The sequence below is a fragment of the Rhipicephalus sanguineus genome, chromosome 2 (assembly GCF_013339695.2).
Source record: "Rhipicephalus sanguineus isolate Rsan-2018 chromosome 2, BIME_Rsan_1.4, whole genome shotgun sequence".
NCBI lineage: Eukaryota > Metazoa > Arthropoda > Arachnida > Ixodida > Ixodidae > Rhipicephalus > Rhipicephalus sanguineus.
Window position 1 is genome coordinate 112,025,002 of NC_051177.1, and position 20,700 is coordinate 112,045,701.

General features: G+C 49.3%; 1 protein-coding gene across 1 annotated transcript in view; it reads right to left on the minus strand.

The window, feature by feature from the left end:
- The window catches only part of LOC119381804 (vesicular glutamate transporter 1-like), a 79,098-nt gene that overhangs the window by 21,702 nt on the left and 36,696 nt on the right, over positions 1 to 20,700 (minus strand). The window contains exons 8-10 of the mRNA XM_049412902.1: positions 11,029 to 11,127; positions 10,262 to 10,392; positions 8,040 to 8,140 (exon numbers count right to left, since the gene is read on the minus strand). Of these exons, the coding sequence (XP_049268859.1) occupies positions 8,040 to 8,140; positions 10,262 to 10,392; positions 11,029 to 11,127 (331 nt within the window). The remainder of the gene's footprint in view (positions 1 to 8,039; positions 8,141 to 10,261; positions 10,393 to 11,028; positions 11,128 to 20,700) is intronic.

Here is a 20,700-nt window from a genome sequence, read left to right on the forward strand (position 1 = left end):
ACGAACATAAATAACACGAGTTATCATGAAAATCATGACACGCATGTCATGTACAGCATGACTTACGTTCCACGCTCACGGGGCGCTGGCAGCCGTTTCGCTAGATTGATACACACCAAAATTGGTATCTTGCGACGTGACCGCGTGACGAACATAAATAACACGAGTTATCATGAAAATCATGACACGCATGTCATGTACAGCATGACTTACGTGCCACGCTCATGGTGCGCTGGCGGCCGTTTCGCTAGCTTGATATACACCAATATTGGTCTCTTACGACGTGACCGTGTGACGAGCATAAATAACACGAGTTATCATGAAAATCATGACACGCATGTCATGTACAGCATGACTTATGTGCCACGCTCATGGCGCGCTGGTGGCTGTTTCGCTAGCTTGATCTATCCCGGAATTGGTCTTGCGCGACGTGACTGTGTGACGAACATAAATAATAGGAGTTAACATGAAAACCATGACACGCATTTTCCTCAATGACATACAAGACGATGTATGCAGCTCTTTGCTGGCTGCTTCGCATTACATCGATTCCCACAATGCGTGGGATCTGCCGGCTTTTGTAGGTCGTTTTGTTAAGATTGCGCGCAAGACGCGAACACTCCAGCTTATTCTAGAGCATGCGCGACAACCAGCGATAACGCTGGAATATTCGACGGCACATGCATAAATCCCGACGCGCTTCACCGCTTGTCAGTTTTATCGACGGCCGACGCCCTGTTCGCCGCTATCAGTGTACAGCGTGTATTGCTGTAGTTTGAGTTTCCATTTCCCGGCCACAAGTTCGGCCAAATGAACACTTTCATCTTGAACACGCCGGCTGCTGTCTTCATCGACGTCACGACCACGCGACAATATTGTCGAGCTCCAACAACACTCCATGGCTTGCGGCAGGGACATAGCCAGACACTTCTTTCTTCTTTTTCTTTTTTTTTTTTGGGGGGGGGGGGGGGGATGCGATCCTCTTTTATGCATGTTCGTGCTTGTGTTTGTATAATGTTAATAATTTCTGGGTTTTTTTACGTTCCAAAAACCACAATATGATTATGAGAGACGCCGTAGTGCAGGTCTCCGGAAATTTCGACCACCTGGGGTTCTTTAACGTGCACCTAAACCTAAGCACACGGGCCTCTTGCATTCTTCCCCACCATCGAAAATGCGGCCGCCGCAGCCGGGATTTCGACCCCGCAACCTGCGGATCAGCAGTCAAGCAGCGTACCCACTAGACCACCATGGCGGGTTTTGTGTTTGTATGTGTGCGCGTATATGTACACATACAAAATGTAAAAATTTCGGTGGGCGGGGGGGGGGGGGGGCAAGGGTTTGAAACTCTAACATCACTCCCCCTGGCTTCGCCTCTGCCCTGAGCGATCAGCCCGCCACGTGGCTTTTTTTCCGAAACGTAAAGGTCGCTATAGCGTACGAAAAGAAAAGCGACCGAAAAAAAAAATCCACGAGAATAAAATGAATAGACAGTGCTTAAAAAAAGGTTATGACTGATAATGTAGCCAAGAGAATAATACAAATAACGCAACAAATATCGTTCAATCGTGCAACATCTCATCATCTACAATGCCCTTATGTAAGAACTTATACATACGTAAAGCAAGCCCGTCGACTTTTCCTTCGTTCGCGTAAACATTGGTTGCCAGGCCATTTTCTTTTTATATATACAGCCATTGCGAAGACGTGACATTCATTCATTTATCGGATGTTTCACTGACGTTATTTGAATAATGCACTGAAACAGTGAAGGAAAATGCGTCCAATTTTGTTTTAAACCCAGTTTCTTTCTCTAAAGTAGCCAGCCTGTTCACTTGCACCTTGCGCGCTGCACATATAGACCTGTTTTACATAAACGCCATTAGTGCTTGAGTGTTATTCCGGGCCTTCAGTACATTGATCCAGCTCGAAGTAAACGTATATGTGTGCATTATTATGAAACGAGGCGGAATTCAATTTGTCTTCATTTCTATCCCGTATCACTCACAACGGGCTGATATTAAAGGATTCGCTATTATACTGCCGGTAATGCGAGTCCGGTATATATCGCCGCCTGGACGGCCAACTGACCCGACCGTCTCCAGCGTGCGTATTTGAATACCAACTTCCCTTACAAAGAATGTCAAACACGGGGGCTGCCGAAGCCTATGAGACAGTCGCGTCGTCAAGAGCAACGGAGATTGACATTACTTTACTAAAGTCGCCTTCAAACCAAACAGTAAAAGGTTTCATTCACCGCAAACACGTAACCGAAATTTTAACTCACGAGCTCGTCGCTAACCAAACTAACGCCTCCTTGCGCTCCATGCCACCGAGAACAGTATTAAGATAAAAAAACTGTCGCCCCTCTTTATAAATCAGTTTCGCAAGCAAGCGCAAAATGGACGCACTGCGGGTGACAGTTGTATTAGCGCACTCCCCAACCTCGTCTCACGCCTGTCTCTGTATAGCCCGTAAACGTTCAAATAAAAACCGTTGGTTTCAAACTTCAGTTCATAAAAAAGAAAAAAAAAACCCTCCATCTTTTCACGACGAAATGTCGTGACCCGCCAAATGCGCCGCTTTACACTTACAACCGAACAATGAAGACAAAGCTGGAAAGAACTGAATTACGCACTTCCAGTTTTATATGTAGGGCGTGAGACCTCGCTTATGAACCACCACACATTCGTCGTAAATTTCTCACTTACGTTATTTCGCCGAGAACGTCGACGACGCCGGGCCGCTTGGGGAAAGACGCGCCGTCTGGCTGTTATACGACCTCGGCTGTCTTGTGGTGAGCGCCGTAGACTTTACACACACAGGCCACGAATGAACACGCCGGCAAGAAAAGAATATATACGTATACAAGCGAAGTATTATGGCAGGAAAGACGGATCGACGCAGGCGGCTGAGGTCGCGGTGAATCGTCTACTGCTGAGTCTTCGAAGAACAGTCCACGAAGTATTGCTTCCAGAGTACGTAGTGGGCTGGGCGCAACCACGCGCACAGCACACTTACAACAGTATAGCAGCCGCCCAGCTGTGTAGAAACAACAAACAGCCACCGCCACCAGAGATCAACACCACGTCCATCAGCAACAGTAACTAAGGCAGACGAACAGAAGTAGCTTTCAGGCGTTGTTGGGGTCCTCCTCTTCTTTATTCTTTCGTTCCCGTCGTTATGGCCACTTCCCGAGACACAAAGACAGCGGCACCACACGCGCGAGCATCATACATCCTCTTCCTTCTTTCCCTCTCCCCCTACCTCTCTCTCTCACACCGTTTCTTCTTCTAATCGCCGACACGGCTTCTCCCCGGGACGGTCCGGACCGAGTTATAAGATCGCCGGAGAAGAAGAGCCCCAACACCCTCAGCTCCAATCTCGACGCTATCGCCGTTCACTAGCTCTCCGTATATATGTGCGGGGCGATAGAAACACACACACGAACGCACGTACGCACCAGCAGCCAACATTCACGAGCGGCGCGGCAATCCGACGGAGCAGAGACAGAGTCGGGTAAGGGAGCCGCGGCGTTAACAGCGCCCGGGTTTCTTACCGATAGGCCGGGCTAAAGAAGGAATAAAAAGATACGCCCGCTGCTCCCTCGGCGAGCAACTAGCGGCGCTCGTATATATAATATACGGGGCTTCGTGACTTTCGCTATATACCAACGCTTGCCTTAACCTTGCTTTTTATTCCTTACCTCCTTTTCTGTACTCCTTTTCTGTCCTTACTTTTCTGTCCTCCACGACACGCAATCCCGTCGACCCGAAAAAGAGAGACGAGGAAAGAACGAGAAAGGGGTAACCAAAAAAAAATACAAGACAAGACAAGAAGGGAAGGGGGAGGGGGAGGGGGAAACGAGACAGGAGTGATGGCCCTATTTTTCATCTCGCAGCAGTTGCTTCTTTCTCGGTGACGTCGTCGACGCCGCGCACAGCAACGAGTCACGTACGCAAAGGCGACGACGACGACTCTTGGGGTCTTCAACGCATTACTCCCCCGGTGAAAGCTCTCATCTCCCTCTAGACGTATTACGCGAACGCACGCTGGCGGCGCGTTATGAGAATGACGCTATATATAAGACAGATAACGCTTCCGACGTGGCGGTCATACCCGCTGACAAGGAAAATAAGGGATTCCTTTTTTTTCTCTCAACCCGCTTTCATACTGCAGCCCTAAACTCCCGTATGCGCTAGGGATATGCACCGTGATGCGTCCATTTGCACGCCGAGGCGGTGGGACGCAAGAATAACAAGGCGAACTCAGCGCGTTCCCAATAACAACCTCTAGTGGTGGCTGCTTCAAGCGCTGGCCTTTACGTGCGCATACGAGCGCCCTCTGGGGCGTGTTTATTTTTTATGTTCATCTAATTTGCATGTCGCCGTCCCTCCCTAAAAAGCTTCTTTGGCACACTGCATCTTCTCTTCGCTGTACATTTCTTGGACTGTTTTATTATTATTGTTGTTTTTTACGCCTCCACACGGAGTGTACCGAGCGGTGGACAACGTTGCGCGACGAGAGAGGCGGGAGGGAGAAAGGTCGATGAGTGCGTCCTTTGCAACCAGCCAAGGTTCAATGTCGCGTTTTAAACGCGTGCTCTTTGGGTTTGTCGTGCGTGGGACCCAATGCGGTGCCTCAAATGAAGAGCTGCACGCCATGCGACGGAGCGCGTCTTTCCGAGCCTGCGCGTCGTGGCGGGCGATTGTGCCCCGAGAGTGAGAGGACGAGCTAGTTGAGCGAGTGAAGACAGAGAGTGACCGAGTGAGCGCGCGCGCAATAATGATGATAATGAGCGAGGTGAGTTCGACAGAGAGAAATGGGTGAACGAAAGATCCGAGTGAGTGAGTGAGTGAGTGAGTGAGTGAGTGAGTGAGTGAGTGAGTGAGTGAGTGAGTGAGTGAGTGAGTGAGTGAGTGAGTGAGTGAGTGAGTGAGTGAGTGAGTGAGTGAGTGATGAGTGAGTGAGTGAGTGAGGGTGAGTGAGTGAGTGACCTACTGGAGAAGCCGTGAGTATTTTTCTGTTACTGCAATTAGTCGAAAGAAGGGAAAGAATCGAAGGTGCATCACTTGGGCGCTCGGTTCTTGCCTCACCTTCGACATTTCGCTGTCCTGCAACACCAGCCTCTGTACTGCACCTAAAGAAAAACAGAAAGCTTTCGCTCGCTTTGGAGCGCGGCCAACTACATTTTCTCGGGCAGTATACAGGCGTCCGCTGTCAGTTGATGCCGAAATCAGAGCTCGACCGTATCGCGATGTCAAGGCCGAAGCGGTTCCCGTGATGAACCGTATGCGCGTCTCTGATTGTCCACTCGCACAAGCGACCGCAGATATATTGCTGTCGTTGCACCCAGAAAACAGCAGCGGTGGCGGCATCGTGGTAGCGGCACACCGCAAGCGCCAGCACGCGCCCATCCACTGTCTTGTGTACACTTCAGTGATGTCCGCTGTTTTATTTTTGTTGGTTTTTTGTTCGTCTATTCCTTTCTATGGGATACAGTTCCAGTCATAAACATATAGCGTGCGTGTTTGAGCATGCAGAGAATGGCCTGTGTCGGGGCCATTGGGATGGCGCAATGCGTATAGATAGGCCTACCAGAGCACTCGGGGACACGCCATGCCATGTGGACAGTGGCGCCCGCATCGTTAATGTCAGTAATTCCTTGCGTTCGCTTTCATCTCTCCTTTTTTTTTTCTCCGCATACTCAGCTGAAGAAAAGTGAACTATGCAAACAGAGAGCGGGGATAGACGTACTCGAAGCAGCTTTCTATAGATCGCGCCGGGCCGCACAGTTGGCGCCTGCGTTTGCTAATGACCCTGCGCCCGACCCGCACGCCACGACTACTCTAGCAGGCTTCTGGAGAAGTGATCTGCAACACAGCACTCGTGGCGCGGACGGCGCCTTGTGAAATATAGACAGGGAAATCCAAAAGAACGCGTGAAAAATAAATTGGGGTCGTTGGATTTGCAGCTAGGGCGCGCGCACCGCATTCGATATATTATATACTCGATAGATCGCTGAATGCACTTTCACTGTCAAGGACGAAGTTATTTCTTGACCGTCGTGTTGTAGACATATGCAGCGTGGCTTGACACATGAGGCACCAGATGAAGCTGGTCGAGATGAAAAAATAAATAAATAACGGTGCATGGACTACACACAGAAACGACGCGGTCGAGTTCGGCCTGTCTTCTTGTATATCAAGCGAACCCTGGTTACAGCGGGCGCAATGCACGGCGATGCATAGCGACCGCTTCGCCAGGTCACGCGAATTTCGCATTGCACGAGTACCAAGGACCCAGGAGATCTCGCCAGTGCAGTGTACGTGCCCGGCGATTGTCGGAGAACGAGAGATGCGTTATGATACTGTGCCTGCGTTGTAGACTTATTCTTAGGAGAACCAAAAGACACGGCACGCAGAGAGCTAGCTTGCGGCGGAAATCAATGACTGAACGGCGCAGTTTCTTTCTGCGCGGTAAGACAGAATCCGCGCGAATGAAGCAACGTAGAAGTTTCCGGGATTCCCGATCCATATATTGATCGCTGGCAAAACAAAAAGCACTAGAAAATGTATTCATTTTTAGCCACCCAAGAAAGATGTAGAGGCAAGCTGCCGATCGTGACAATACAAAGATATGGCGCCGTTGCTCGCTGATTCCGCATGGACGAGTACGCCTCGACAGCATTGCCGACACACACACAACACACACACACACACACACCACGGTGTGTGTGTGTGTGTGTGTGTATGTGTGTGTGTGTGTGTGTGTGTGTGTGATAACAAACTGCGACCAATTTTCTTCGCTGGTGCGAACTTGCATAATGACAAAATTAATACCAAGGACCAAGCTTACATTTCTATTTTCCTGCTGTGTGTGTGAGAGAGAGAGAGGAAATCTTTATTGTAAGTCAATGCTGGAGTCAAGGGCGGCAAGGGCAGGAGACTAGCCTCACCGGAGCCCTCACTTTACTCAGGCAGTGGCCAGACCTTGAAGCCTCCGCCTGATTAGCAGCCCGTAGCCAAGGGGGGGGGGGGGGTGATTTTACGTTACATGGTGTTGTACCGAAAATAAATAATGAAAATAGGCGTTCTTCTCAAATAGTCAAGGTTTTCAGCAAGTGCCCCCCCCCCCCCCCCCCCCCCAAAAAAATTCCTAGCTACGGGCCTGCTGATTAGTATAAGTCTTTGGCCAGACAGCCTATTACAGAGTGCGAAATTCAGTCCACGGATGCATGCAGTTCAAGTTAAACAACCTGTGTTAAAATATCATGCAAGAACTTAACAACATCACAAGAGGAATCAGTACAGAACTTATTTATCTAGTCGACACTATGCTTTCTACGTAATAATATACAACTGCTTGCATTTTATATATGACAATATAAATACGTCACTCAAAGTAAATTATTGCACTTTTAAACTGAACCACAGGCCTGCCCCCTAACCAACCTCCCATTTAACCTCTTCGTCCGGTCCCCCGTATAGTGGGCGAACGCATTTATCGGGCGAGGAAGCAGGCAAGTGAAGTAAGTGGTGCACGTCTTCCCTGGGGAGAACACCGCTGTTGCTGTAAATGAACTGTCGAGACCAAGTGCTTGCCGATGTACTTCGTATTTCTTAGTGGGGAATCTGTAAGCTTTTTTCACCAGTATACAGTCGTAGTCGCGTTCATTCACGTTATGCCAACAGCCCGCATATACCAGAAGTGCTCAAGCACTCCGGAGATCCATGGAATTATCGCTGAGCCATCCAGTATTTGCAATGCACCAGCACCGACATCAGTTCGATTAAGGAACAACTCCGGGGTGGTGTCCACTGGCAACGGATGAAGCCTGCAGCGCCCTGAACGAGCAACGCGTTCGCCTCCACGCGTATAGTTCCTCGTCATATAATCACACTGTTTCCTCAATGTCCCTCTGTGAGCAGTGAGCCTGAGCACACCGACGTCGCGCGCAGCAGCCCTTCTTCTGAACATTGCACGCATCTTCGCACTGGTCGCAGACGTTCCGCTCTCTTGCTCAGGGCTCTGTTCACCTGCCCGTGCCAGGGCTGCAGTCTGCGCGGCCGTACAACAGGTACAGCAGGGCGGCCACCACTTGTGCCACCGGAATGAAGACGTGCGCCAGTCGGTGGCCCTACGAGAGAAGCCACCGACTTCAGAAGAAGAAGAAGAAGGCCTCAGCGTCGTTGGCTTTATTATAAACATCCATAGGCAATGCCGAAACACGAAACCGCTTGTAAGTTATACCCCGGCAACTACACACGCACCGATAACTGCACGTTTGGAAACTTAAGTACATCGGCTTTCCGTTTCGTGATCGTTACGTACGAACTGCAGTGTCCTCGATGCTGGATGCTGCCTCCATCCCCATTATCGGCAGCACGATTTATTGAACTTTTAAAGAGCCTTGTTTTAGTATTACACTAGGGGGGGGGGAGCATACATAAGAAAAAGGAACGTAGAAACAGTCATCACGAATTAAGTAAAGACAAAAACATTAACAAGGGTACAGCGAGTGGAATTCGCTGATATACAATCACAAAATGCTGTTACAACCAATACACTAAAATTGAAGAAAAGGTGGGAGAAATAAAATAAATCAAAACATTCATCGGCAAGAAGCTCCAAGTCGAGTCAGCGAGAGGGGTGGGCCGGGCTTGTCCGGTATTTTGTCTTGAAACGATGGAATCACTGCGGCGAACGACGCTCAGTTAAGAGAAGGCACATGTAAAGACGCCTCGTTTGTATATTTTAATAATGGTTGGGGGTTATCGTCCCAAAACTAATATGATTATTACAGGCGCCGTAGTGGAAGGCTCTGGAAATTTCGACCACCTGGGGTTCTTTAACGTGCGCCTACATCCAAGTAACACGGGCCTCAAGCCATTTTCGCCTCCATCGAAAATGCGGCCGCCGCGGCCGGGATTCGATACCGCAACCTGCGGGGCAGCAGTCGAGCACCTTAACCACTAGACCACAGCAGTGGGTCGCGCTTGTGTATTCTTTATGCGCCTTCTCTTGTCCGTGTGCCTTGTTTAACAATCAGGCCACTGGGATCTTTGCGCCGTTTCATGGATCTGTCGATTCAACAAAGCGAATTAAACTCGTTGACGAGATCCGAGCAAGCACGTAAACAAGATTTTAAAATTATGCCACAAACTCATAGGTATATACAGTGCGGAGTTTCTCATAGCGGTTTTGGACGTTATCTTTGCAAGGAAAACATGGATAACATGGAAAATCACGGCACCTAATAACGCATTTACCTCAGCGTTATTGCAGCATGAGAAAACATAGCTGTAGTGGCTTAGTGGCGCTACCAAGTACGAGGTTGCGGGTTCGATCCGGCAAAAACGTTCGTGTGCTTAGACATAGGCACACGTTAACGAATCTCATGCGGTTAAAATTATTCCGGAGTCTCCCTCTATGTATGCGTGCGATGTGCCTCGTAATCACATCGCGATTTGGACACGCGAAATCATAGAATTTAAAAACATTTGTGCCGAATTAATTCATTCTTCCCCCCCCCCCCCCCCCACTCGAATGAAACTGCCGGACTGACCTTATTAAAGTTTATTCATTCATTCAGCTACGCGCTAGTGGCGCCAAGCCGAAGGAAGAGCGCACCCGGTGGCTTTCCTTCTTTCTCGTTATTTTTCTTTCTTTCTTTCTTCTTTCTTTCTTCTTTTTTCTTTCTTTCTTTCTTTTCTTTCTCTCTTGTTCCTTTTGTAGCCCTTCTTTTGTGTCTGTTCCTTTTCTGTCTTTTTATTTTTCTTTCTCTCTCTTCCCTTTCTGTCTCTTCCTGTCTCTGCTTCTTTCTCTCTTATTCTTTTCTTTCTTTTTATTTCGCTCTTTCTTTCTTTTTCCCTCATGTTCTCCGCTTTTTTCTATCTATTTTTTGTGCCTGTTCCTTTCTTTTTCTTTCCCTCTCTTTCTATCTTTTTATGTCTTTGTTTCGTTTGTTTTTCTCTATTTTCTCTCATTCTTTCTGTCACTTTCTTTCTATCTCTTTCTCTCTCTCTCACACACACGTTTCAGGAGCTCCACTTCGCCGAGCAGAGTCTTTGTTTAACGCTCGCATATGCTGTACTCGATAGTGCGGCTTGCCCAATTCCTGTGCCGCATACCCACCTGTGGAGTTTTTGACGACGGAACACAAGTTACCGATAGCTTAAACAGATTCCCTGTTAAAAAAAAAAAAAAGATTGTGCGTTTCATGAAGCATGGACTACAAACCCATCGAAAGCGTGCTCACCGTGAGGGAAGATGCATCGGCGATGACGAACACGCTGATGCCGCCCAGCACAACCTCGAGCGTGGTGGCCGAAAGCGCTTTGAGTACGGGCGCGTGCTGGGGCGCCAGGTCCACGTGACTCGTCTCGATCCCTGCGGAGATCGACGCAGACCATTGTGCGAAGAGAAGCGAATACAACCGCCCCAGAGGCAGATACTTATTGAGTTAGCAAAAAAGGATGGGAGGTTACATAGCTTAAACCTCAGTGTACCTCGTATTACACTAGGCTGCGATTCGCGGCCGAAGCCGTATCGTGCGAGTGGATTATAGTATGCAGCTCCGATCTGCAATGTAGCTTTGAAGCAACTTCGCAGCAACTCGCGCGAAGGAGAAGTCTTTTTCCTCTAGTTCTTCGGGTGCCTCGATTATCTATAAAGTGCGGAGCACTTTAGGGGCCCGGGCTGTCGTATGCTGTCGTATGCTGTCGTCGCTTGGCGTAACGCAGGTAAAACCACGTATAAAAATAGAAAAAAAGAGCAAGCAAGCCACAAATAGAAATAGAGAGAAAGAAAAGGAAAAAAATAGGAAGAAAAATAGAAATGAATACAAATAAAGAGAAAAAAAGTCAGAAAATCTGGAAAGGAGAAAAAGAAAGAAATATAGGAGGAAAGAAAAAGAAAACCGAAGAGAAACAAAGCAGGCTGCCCTGCTCCGCACTTTATTCAGGCTTGACACCATAAGTGCGAGACTGCCTTTTTTTTTTTTTCTAATGTGAAAAGCTATCTTACCTACGAAGAAGACTCCCAGGGCTGTCATGGCTATGTGTTCTATCCAATGGTTTTCCTTCAACCCTTGTAGCATCGTTGCGCAGGCGTGGATAATCAATCCTGGAAACCGTAAGTATAAAATGGTCAATTAGAACGCTCAGAGGAATACGGATCGCGGATTTCGCTCGGTAGGCACCGAGCCTCAAAGCACAAAGGATTTCAACCTATAGATTTTAAGGCAGTGTTGCCGTAGCAATCTCCAAGTGTCGTATGCGTGATTCACGAAAAGCGTATCGCCAGTGTTTGCTCCCTTTTTTTTACGTAAAATTAAAGAATATCTTGGCAGTAAGAAGCTAATAAAACGTACTCGGCCCGATGAAATTGAGACCTTTCGCGGCCTGTTGTGCGTTAAAAAACGTAGACAAGAGCACAGAGACAAGGGCAGTGTGTGTCTCTGCGCTCTTGTTTAAGCTTTTAACGCGCAACATTGTGCGAGTAATGACAAACCAACAAGCCCAAGTAGATACCCTTCTAGAGACCTTTCTATTGATCATGATCCAAAACTTGTCTATAAAATGCCTCTTGTCAATTTATCACTACTTGATGTTGAATCATTATCCAAAATTTGACGAAAACAATTTTGTCAACTTGTATCACAGTTGCAAGTTATTGCGAATGTTTGTGAGCATTATTGATGGTTAATTTATAACTGCATATGTTTTTAACCATGTGTTAACCTGTTAGACTGCAGGTTCAAAGTGAACGTGTTCATGATTAAAAACTTCGCATTTACTTTTCTCGTCTCCCTATTATAGCTATGCTTCATATTTTAGCAGGCATTGTTACACAGAGTGTTAGAGTAGTCATTCAAAACAGCGAGCTTTCGACGTTCGTAGCGCTCCAGTGGCTGCTCACGTGTGTCTAATTTCTGCGGTTCTAGGAGTATCGATCTAGGGCTCCGAAGCAAAGAGTTCGTTACTGGGGCGAATGTCCCGGGGCACCCAGTCTCCGAGAAACTGTTTTTGTTTTTTTCATTACTAATGCATTAACTTGCCTCTCGCGCTACAGGACTTTCGGATCCAATTTCCTCCGACGAGACTCTGTTGTTGCGCCGTTATCGATTTCAAGGCTTAACGATACGCGATGCCTATTGTGGAAACCCTTTTACCCGACGGCACCCAGCAGAGCTGGAATCGAATCGATGTTGTCGGTGCGACAGTTCAAGTCTTCGTCATCCTCACGCGATTATCTTTGGCGTTAGTGTAGAACTTATGAGAGACTTTGGACATTGGAACTATAGATCTTTCCTCTTTGACAACTTCAGAATTTCGCTTCTTTATCAACTGGCTAATGATTTCAAGGAACATTTCTAGCGATGAAAGATCACCACGTTCAAATTTAGGCCACGGACGAAGCGTTATCATGTAGCCATTGGTTTAATGCATGAATTGATCAAGCAAGCAGATTTGTAATCACGACGACGGAGGCCATCGGCACACCTTTTATATGTTTTTACTGTTACTGCAGCAAACACCAGCTTAAACTGCCGCAGTCACATTGTTTAGTTCAGAAGTGGTAGTTCCTATTTCAAAAGTGCAGTTTTTCTTTGCGGTATTCGTCCCTATTCCTGACCAATTTCCCAGAATATAAAGTAACTTCCAGTGTTCCCTGCCGAGACCACGTTTTGACTGAGGCATGGCACAGAAAGCGATGAGGTTCGTGAAAATCTATGGCCACCTGAGGGTTCTTTAATGGGCTTCTAAAGTGTATAAAACCGTTTCAACACAAAAGTGTTCTATGCCGTGGTCCACCAAGACTTCGCTGACGTATTTCCGCCACGGAAATACGTCATTCAAATAGAGATGACAAAGAAAGACTAGAAGAAAAAGTTTCATTGATTTGGATGACCTGGGAGTCGAACCCGCAATCTCTCTGCCCACGATGATAGTTGCCGGGCACTCTACCCACTGCGCGACCGGCACACGGGCTTACAGACTCACAAACGCGCCTTACTCTCTCACCCCTTCTTCCTCTCATAGCGCTCTCGATTTGCAAGGGCGGTGTCGCCATCTAGAAGCAGTGAAATACTGCATCATGATACTAACGAGCACCGACACGGAGCGTTTCCGTAGCGTCAGCGCAGCGGAGGCTGGTTCCCTGATTTTTCACATTGTTGCAATAGTTTCAATAAATGTGTACCAACTGGCCCAACCTTGTTCGCTCTACCAGTCCTGCGACTTTTAACACAAAAGTGCATAATGTCATGGTCCACCAAGATTTCACTGTCATCTCTGTCACGGAAATGACGTCAGTAAAAAATGCCCGCGAACAGGTCACAATTTTTCTTTCGTGGTTCGTGCACACTGCACAGAGAGTCACAAACGAGCGTGTTATAAAGCGTGCGCGCGGCCGCTTTCAAACACCTGCGAGACAGAACGGCGCGAGTCGCGCGCCCAAGAAGCGCGAACGACGAAAAAACAAGCATCAAAAGACGCCGGCGCGCCGCATCCTCCTCACCCAATCGAGCCAGGCGCAGACGACGCGATCAAACGCCCGGCAAATCCTGGATGGTTCTAGAAGGAAGGGGGGACGCATACCCGAGCGATGCCGCCGCGATTCGAACCTACGAGAAAGCTCTCGTCCTTTCTCTAGCTTCAGCTGTATTGCACGCCGAATAACTCTCCCGACGCTTCTAGAAACCGGGGGAGAAGGGATAAAAGCGTGCGACGACGACCGAGAAGTCAGTGCAGACAGGAGGCAGTCAGCGAAGGAGTGAGCGAGTCAGTCGGCCCGGATGGTGAAGTTATGCTACGTGTGGCTCCGTTAGCCAAAGAAGACGTGTTTATGATGGTGTCCGGTCAGTCGATCGTCGATCTGGAAGAATCCGATGACGACATCGTGTGAGCCGTGACTATTCACGACGACGGTTGAGCTACGACGATCAACGCTGGAGCTGGCGTGAGTGCTTCCTTGAAGAGAAGCATTCGATTACCGTCCAAGTATTGTGGACTGGATACGCCATTGTATATTCAGGACTTTAACGGTGATTGAATAGTTGTAATGCATGCGATTGCATTTGTAGCGTGTGATCTGTTTGTTTAGCTCCCGTTGTGTAAACACCATCTGAGTTATATTGTGAAGCCGAGTGTGCACGTGTTTGTATTATTTGTATTGCCTTAACTGAGAATATATTTCGTTTTCGTTTGTGTTATCGACTCTCGGCTCTGACTCGGTCTTTGGGCCACAACCGGCGTTCGCTGGCGCACCAAAGGACCAACTCTAAATTGTCCGCGCTTTCGTGGTGCGTTTTCGGAGGGCCTTGACGCCAGCCCTTAGAATCCGCCCGGCGATTGCCAACCCGATTAACGGGACAAGTGACAATTATTCTGGCGTCCGCGACACAGGACCTTTTTGATGCACAGTGTGTCCAAAGTAGGGAGAAAGAGCCTTGGGACGTTGATAGTGCTTTCGTGACGGTTTTTGAGTGTTGCACCGCGTTCTCGCTAACCTGTGTGCTGAGAGTGTTTTGGTATTCGAAGTTAGGCAGAGGTATTGTGCACGCGGCTAGGTTTTGTTGACGGGCATCATGGATCTCGAGAAGTTAGTTGCCCTTGGTGAGAAGATGGGTTTGTCTGGGGCCGAACTACGAAAGTGGGTCAGCCAAAAGGACAAAGAAGAAAGAGAAAGAGTTAAGGAAGAAAAAGCAGCAGAGCTTGAAAGAGAGAGGTTGACGGTTGAGAGAGCTAATAAAGAAAGAGAAGCAGAGCTTGAAAGAGAGAGGTTGGCGGCTGAGAGGGCCATCAAAGAGAGAGAAGCAGAACTAGAGAGGCTAGCAGCTGAGAGGGAGAAAGAAGAAAGAGAGGCGCAGGTGGCTGAGAGAGAAAGGCAACGGCAGCACGAATTGGAACTCGAACGGCTCCGTTTGCAGCAGCGCATAGAGACAGGGAAGATCATAGCTTCCGATTGAACCCAAGCAAACTGCTTGTGGCGTTTGATGAGAGGAAAGATGACCTTATGCATACCTGCACAGGTTTGAGACGATAGCTAGAAGCCAAAATCGGCCGGAGCAGCAATGGGCAACAGCTTTGAGCACCTGTTTGAGTGGCGAAGCGCTCAGTGTGTACGGTAGGCTGACACCTACCGATGCAGCTAATTACGGAAGAGTAAAAGCTGCTTTGCTGAAGCGATTTAGATTCACCGTGGAAGGCTTCCGAGATCGGTTCCGTACGGGAAAGCCAGCTGATGGCGAGACGGCAACGCAGTATGCCGCGCGGCTCAGCCATTATTTTTACAGGTGGATCGAACTTTCAGAGACGGCACAGGAGTACGGTGAGCTTAGAGAGCTTTTAATCAGAGAGCAATTTCTCACCAGTTGCCACCCGAGCCTGTCGCTGTATCTGAAAGAGAGGAAAGCTAAATCGCTTGAGGACATGCTTGAGTTGGCCGATCAGTTCTTAGAAGCGCAAGGTGGCACGAATTTGGCCAAAGTAAAAAAGGAGGTTCACGAGGAGTCGAAGAAATCGGCACTTGAAGAAAACAAGCGTGCACCGGAGAGTGTTCCGCGATGTTTTCTGTGTAACCGCGTGGGTCATCGCGCTAACAGTTGCCGGACCAACTTATCACGCCCCAGTGTGACGAAGTGTTTTAAATGTGGTCAGACTGGCCACAAAGCAGACGCATGTCGAATCGATGCGAGTAAAGCCCATCAAGCAGCTTGTGCGTATGCCCCGCCAAAAGAGGAAGCAGAGGCGATCAATGATGAATTGGCCGAGCTGAAAAGCGGGAAGAAGATGCATTTCATTGGTGCTGCGGTGACAACAGACACAACGAAAGGAATGCCGACAAGTAAGGGGAAAGTTGGTGGAAAGGAAGTCACGGTACTAAGAGAGAGTGGATTCACTACTGTGATCGTACGAAAGAAATTGGTCCGAGAGATCGAGTTCACAGGCAATACCCAACCGGTTCGCCTGCTTGATAGTTCTATTCGAATGCTTCCTGAAGCCAAGATTGAGGTTGAGACACCATACTTCAGCGGGGGAGTTACTGTCCTGTGCATGGATAACCCCCTGGTCGACCTAATCGTGGGAAACATCGACGGAGCGCGAGGGCCATACGATCCTGAACGTTTGGGAGAAGCCCCGAAGATGGAGCCCTCGTCAGTTCAGGAACCACGACAGAAAGGAACCGCGGAAGAGAACCCCAGGAAAGATGTCGCCCGAGCTCATATGGAAGTCGAGGTGTCACGGAATGTCAATGAGGGGGCACCAACGGTCGCTGTACCGCCTGTGAAGACGCGCCGAGCAGGTGACATTGCAACTGAGCGGCCACCATCATCTGCGGCTCAAAAGATGACGAAGGTGGTCGTCCGAGCAAAACACCACGGCGCGCAGAAGTTGGCGAAGCACCGCGAACGTTCTAACGAACGCGACCACGCCTTGCCGGTGTCGAATGTGTCGACGGCAGCAGAGACGCCCCCTCCGGCACCGTCAAATGGAACGGCTCGCAAGAAAAAGAAGAGAAACAAAAAAGAGAGCGAGCGAGCACCGAAAGAAGGGGCGCAAGCGCGGCACGATTTAAACAGTACAGGGTGTTGGAGTTGAAAGTGTTTGAAGTGTTTTGAGTTTGAATGAGTTGTGTTATTATATCCTGCGGGAAGTGTGTATGGCTAGTGAGCCGAAGTGTCGTTTGCTTAACATTATGTGTACAGAACTATTGACATAACTGTATAAGCATTGTAAATGAGGAGCTTTGTTTTGTGCGTCGCATTGTTTATATGAAATGTATGTTGGTGTGTTATAATTATGTACTTATGTTATCTTTCATATGTCGTGGCATTGAGATGCCCTGTGAATTGTATCGAGAGTTCTATTGTGAATGTGACGCGCATTTTGTGTGGACTGAGTTATGGACTCTGTATGTGGGACATTTTTGGATGTGTATATGCGCGCTCGTTTGTGTTGTTTGAATATTATGTGATAATATTCTTGAAGTGGGGGGCAGTGTCACGAACGAGCGTGTTATAAAGCGTGCGCGCGGCCGCTTTCAAACACCTGCGAGACAGAACGGCGCGAGTCGCGCGCCCAAGAAGCGCGAACGACGAAAAAACAAGCATCAAAAGACGCCGGCGCGCCGCATCCTCCTCACCCAATCGAGCCAGGCGCAGACGACGCGATCAAACGCCCGGCAAATCCTGGATGGTTCTAGAAGGAAGGGGGGACGCATCCCCGAGCGATGCCGCCGCGATTCGAACCTACGAGAAAGCTCTCGCCCTTTCTCTAGCCTCAGCTGTACTGCACGCCGAAGAACTCTCCCGACGCTTCTAGAAACCGGGGGAGAAGGGATAAAAGCGTGCGACGACGACCGAGAAGTCAGTGCAGACAGGAGGCAGTCAGCGAAGGAGTGAGCGAGTCAGTCGGCCCGGGTGGTGAAGTTATGCTACGTGTGGCTCCGTTAGCCAAAGAAGACGTGTTTATGATGGTGTCCGGTCAGTCGATCGTCGATCTGGAAGAATCCGATGACGACATCGTGTGAGCCGTGACTATTCACGACGACGGTTGAGCTACGACGATCAACGCTGGAGCTGGCGTGAGTGTTTCCTTGAAGAGAAGCATTCGATTACCGTCCAAGTATTGTGGACTGGGTACGCCATTGTATATTCAGGACTTTAACGGTCATTGAATAGTTGTAATGCATGCGATTGCATTTGTAGCATGTGATCTGTTAGCCCCCGTTGTGTAAACACCATCTGAGTTATATTGTGAAGTTGTAACTGGTACCAGCCGAGGGTGCATGTGTTTGTATTATTTGTATTGCCTTAACTGAGAATATATTTCGTTTTCGTTTGTGTTATCGACTCTCGGCTCTGACTCGGTCTTTGGGCCACAACCGGCGTTCGCTGGCGCACCAAAGGACCAACTCTAAATTGTCCGCGCTTTCGTGGTGCGTTTTCGGAGGGCCTTGACGCCAGCCCTTAGAATCCGCCCGGCGATTGCCAACCCGATTAACGGGACAAGTGACAGAGAGCTAACAGCTCCAGGCGACGAGACGAGGTGCGTCTCATGCACTGTCTCGCGTCGTTCAGACTCGAACGTCCGCACTGAGTCGGCGTGTTTCGCAAGGAAGCTGTTAGTGCTGGTCTCTACGGTCTGGCTGACGTTATCGAGATGCCCGGGCGCTCACAGATGGATGCAAATCCAAAGCCGACATATCCCACCATTCACATCCATAAAACTTCGTGCCACCTTTCCGTCTGACAGAGAGAGAGAAAGGTGAAGGAAAGAAAGGGAGGTTGACCATCCCGTACGTGGGCAAGGGCAAAGGAAGTGTGAAAGAATGAAAGAGGAGAAGAGTCTATGACGACCCTACAGTCATTGAGACTGGGTGCTGAAGAAACTCTATGGACTGACCCTTGTAGAAACCGCAGGTGCGTACCCGAAAGTCACTTGGCCTACTGGAGGTGTTATAACGGACGTAAGGCATGATCGTGTCGGAACTGTTCAATTTTTACTTTAGTTTTTAAGTTTGACGAATTCTCGGTCTTCCCCGCCCGCGGCTAGGGCATGGTCACGTGACAATGGCGCTTTTTGATGCTGTGTTCTGGAGGGAACGAGGCGTCATAGGCCAACCTGACGCGGAAGAGAAACTGCGCTGTTACTGAAACAGACGCTCTGCGCCACGTTTCAGCTTCTCTCACGCATTTCGCCAACCGTTGCCAGGGCCTGGTCGCCTGACACCTGCGCTTTCTAAGTGCGTAGCATTTTAGGGGCCCGACTTGTCAACCACTGTCTCATGTCGCATGGTCATGCAGTGGTCCATACAGTCCTAAAACAAGGCTAACAATGCTCAAAACCAATGCAAAGTAAACTAGCAAGGTCTAAATTGTATAAACTACAGAAATAACTAAGAATTATATGCAATATTTTACCTAAAATCGCGAAAAACGCTTCTGAAACATCCGGCTGATGCGCGCGCGGCGCCAGAGAGGGCGCCGCCTCCTTGGCAAGCGCGCGATTGCCAAGGCAAAATTGCTGGGTTGAACATGCTACGCACTTCCTCAGGTGTCACGGTAGTTGAGCTCCATTAAGCGCAGGGTTTAGCACTACGCTAAGACCTACACAACAACGACATTGGCGCAAGATTTAGCGCGGGATTTAGAACGTACACCAGGGCCTACACAAAAACGACATTAGCGCAGGATTTAGCGCGGGATTTAGAACTACGCCAGGGCCTACACAAAAACGACATTAGCGCAGAATATAGCGCGGGATTTAGAACTACGCCAGGGCCTACACAAAAACGACATAAGCGCAGGATTTAGCGCGGGATTTAGAACTACACCAGGGCCTACACAAAAACGACATTAGCGCAGAATATAGCGCGGGATTTAGAACTACGCCAGGGCCTACACAAAAACGACGTTAGCGCAGAATATAGCGCGGGATTTAGAACTACGCCAGGGCCCACACAAAAACGACATTAGCGCAGGATTTAGCGCGGGATTTAGAACTACACCAGGGCCTACACAAAAACGACATTAGCGCAGAATATAGCGCGGGATTTAGAACTACGCCAGGGCCTACACAAAAACGACATTAGCGCAGGATTTAGCGCGGGATTTAGAACTACACCAGGGCCTATACAAAAAAACCCGCATTTCCCCGAAGGGGAGTATGAGGAAGTGCGAAGCACGGGGTGATGTTATGAGGGGGCGCGCGCGACTAAACTGCAGAGCCGAGCGAAGGAGACGGCAGCGAGAGAGCACGCGCCAGCCGACCCACGGAGGTCTGGCCGTTTTTAAGTGCCAAGCACTTTTACTGATGATGATCTGTCTTCCGGACTCGTTCCAAAGAACCCGCAACGCGTTCAACTTGTTGGCGGCGTTGCGCACGCCCGAGATGGGGCTCAGGTTGTTGTCGAACCACAGTCGATCGCACACCGCGCAGCTATATCCGAAGCTGCGGTCCACGAAGTCTCGCTTGAAGCGCGCGTCCGGCCGATCGAATTTGAGGTCCCGCGCTCGCTCACGCATCGCGCGTCCCCGCGCCAGATCGGCTTCGGGGGGCTCGGCTCGCTTCGCACGCTTTCGTTCGGCGTCTCGCCGCCGGCCTTCATCACCACAGGCAATGCGCGGGGCGCGCGCAGCCACGGAGCGGAGGGCGGAGCGCGCGCAGTCACGTGGGGCGTGACGTCGCTGCGCCGTTGCTACAGACGCTCCTCTCCGCTCCTCGCGCCGTTGCTATGGGACGGCGGATTCAGGGTCGCTTATAAAGTGCATTCGCACTTAAAAAAAGCCGGCAGATCCCACGCATTGTGGGAATCAATGTAATGCGAAGCAGCCAGCAAAGAGCTGCATACATCGTCTCGTATGTCATTGAGGAAAATGCGTGTCATGGATTTCATGTTAACTCCTATTATTTATGTTCGTCACACAGTAACGTCACGCAATACCAACTTCGGGGTCGATCAAGCTAGAGAAACGGCCGCCATGGAGCGTCCCATGAGCGTGGCACGCAAGTCATGCTGTACATGACATACGTGTCATGACTTTCATGTTAACTCGTGTTATTTATGTTCCTCACACGGTCACGTCGCAAGATACCAATTTTGGTGTATATCAAGCTAGCGAAACGGCCGCCAGCACCTCACGAGCGTGGCACGTAAGTCATGCTGTACATGATACGCGTGTCATGATTT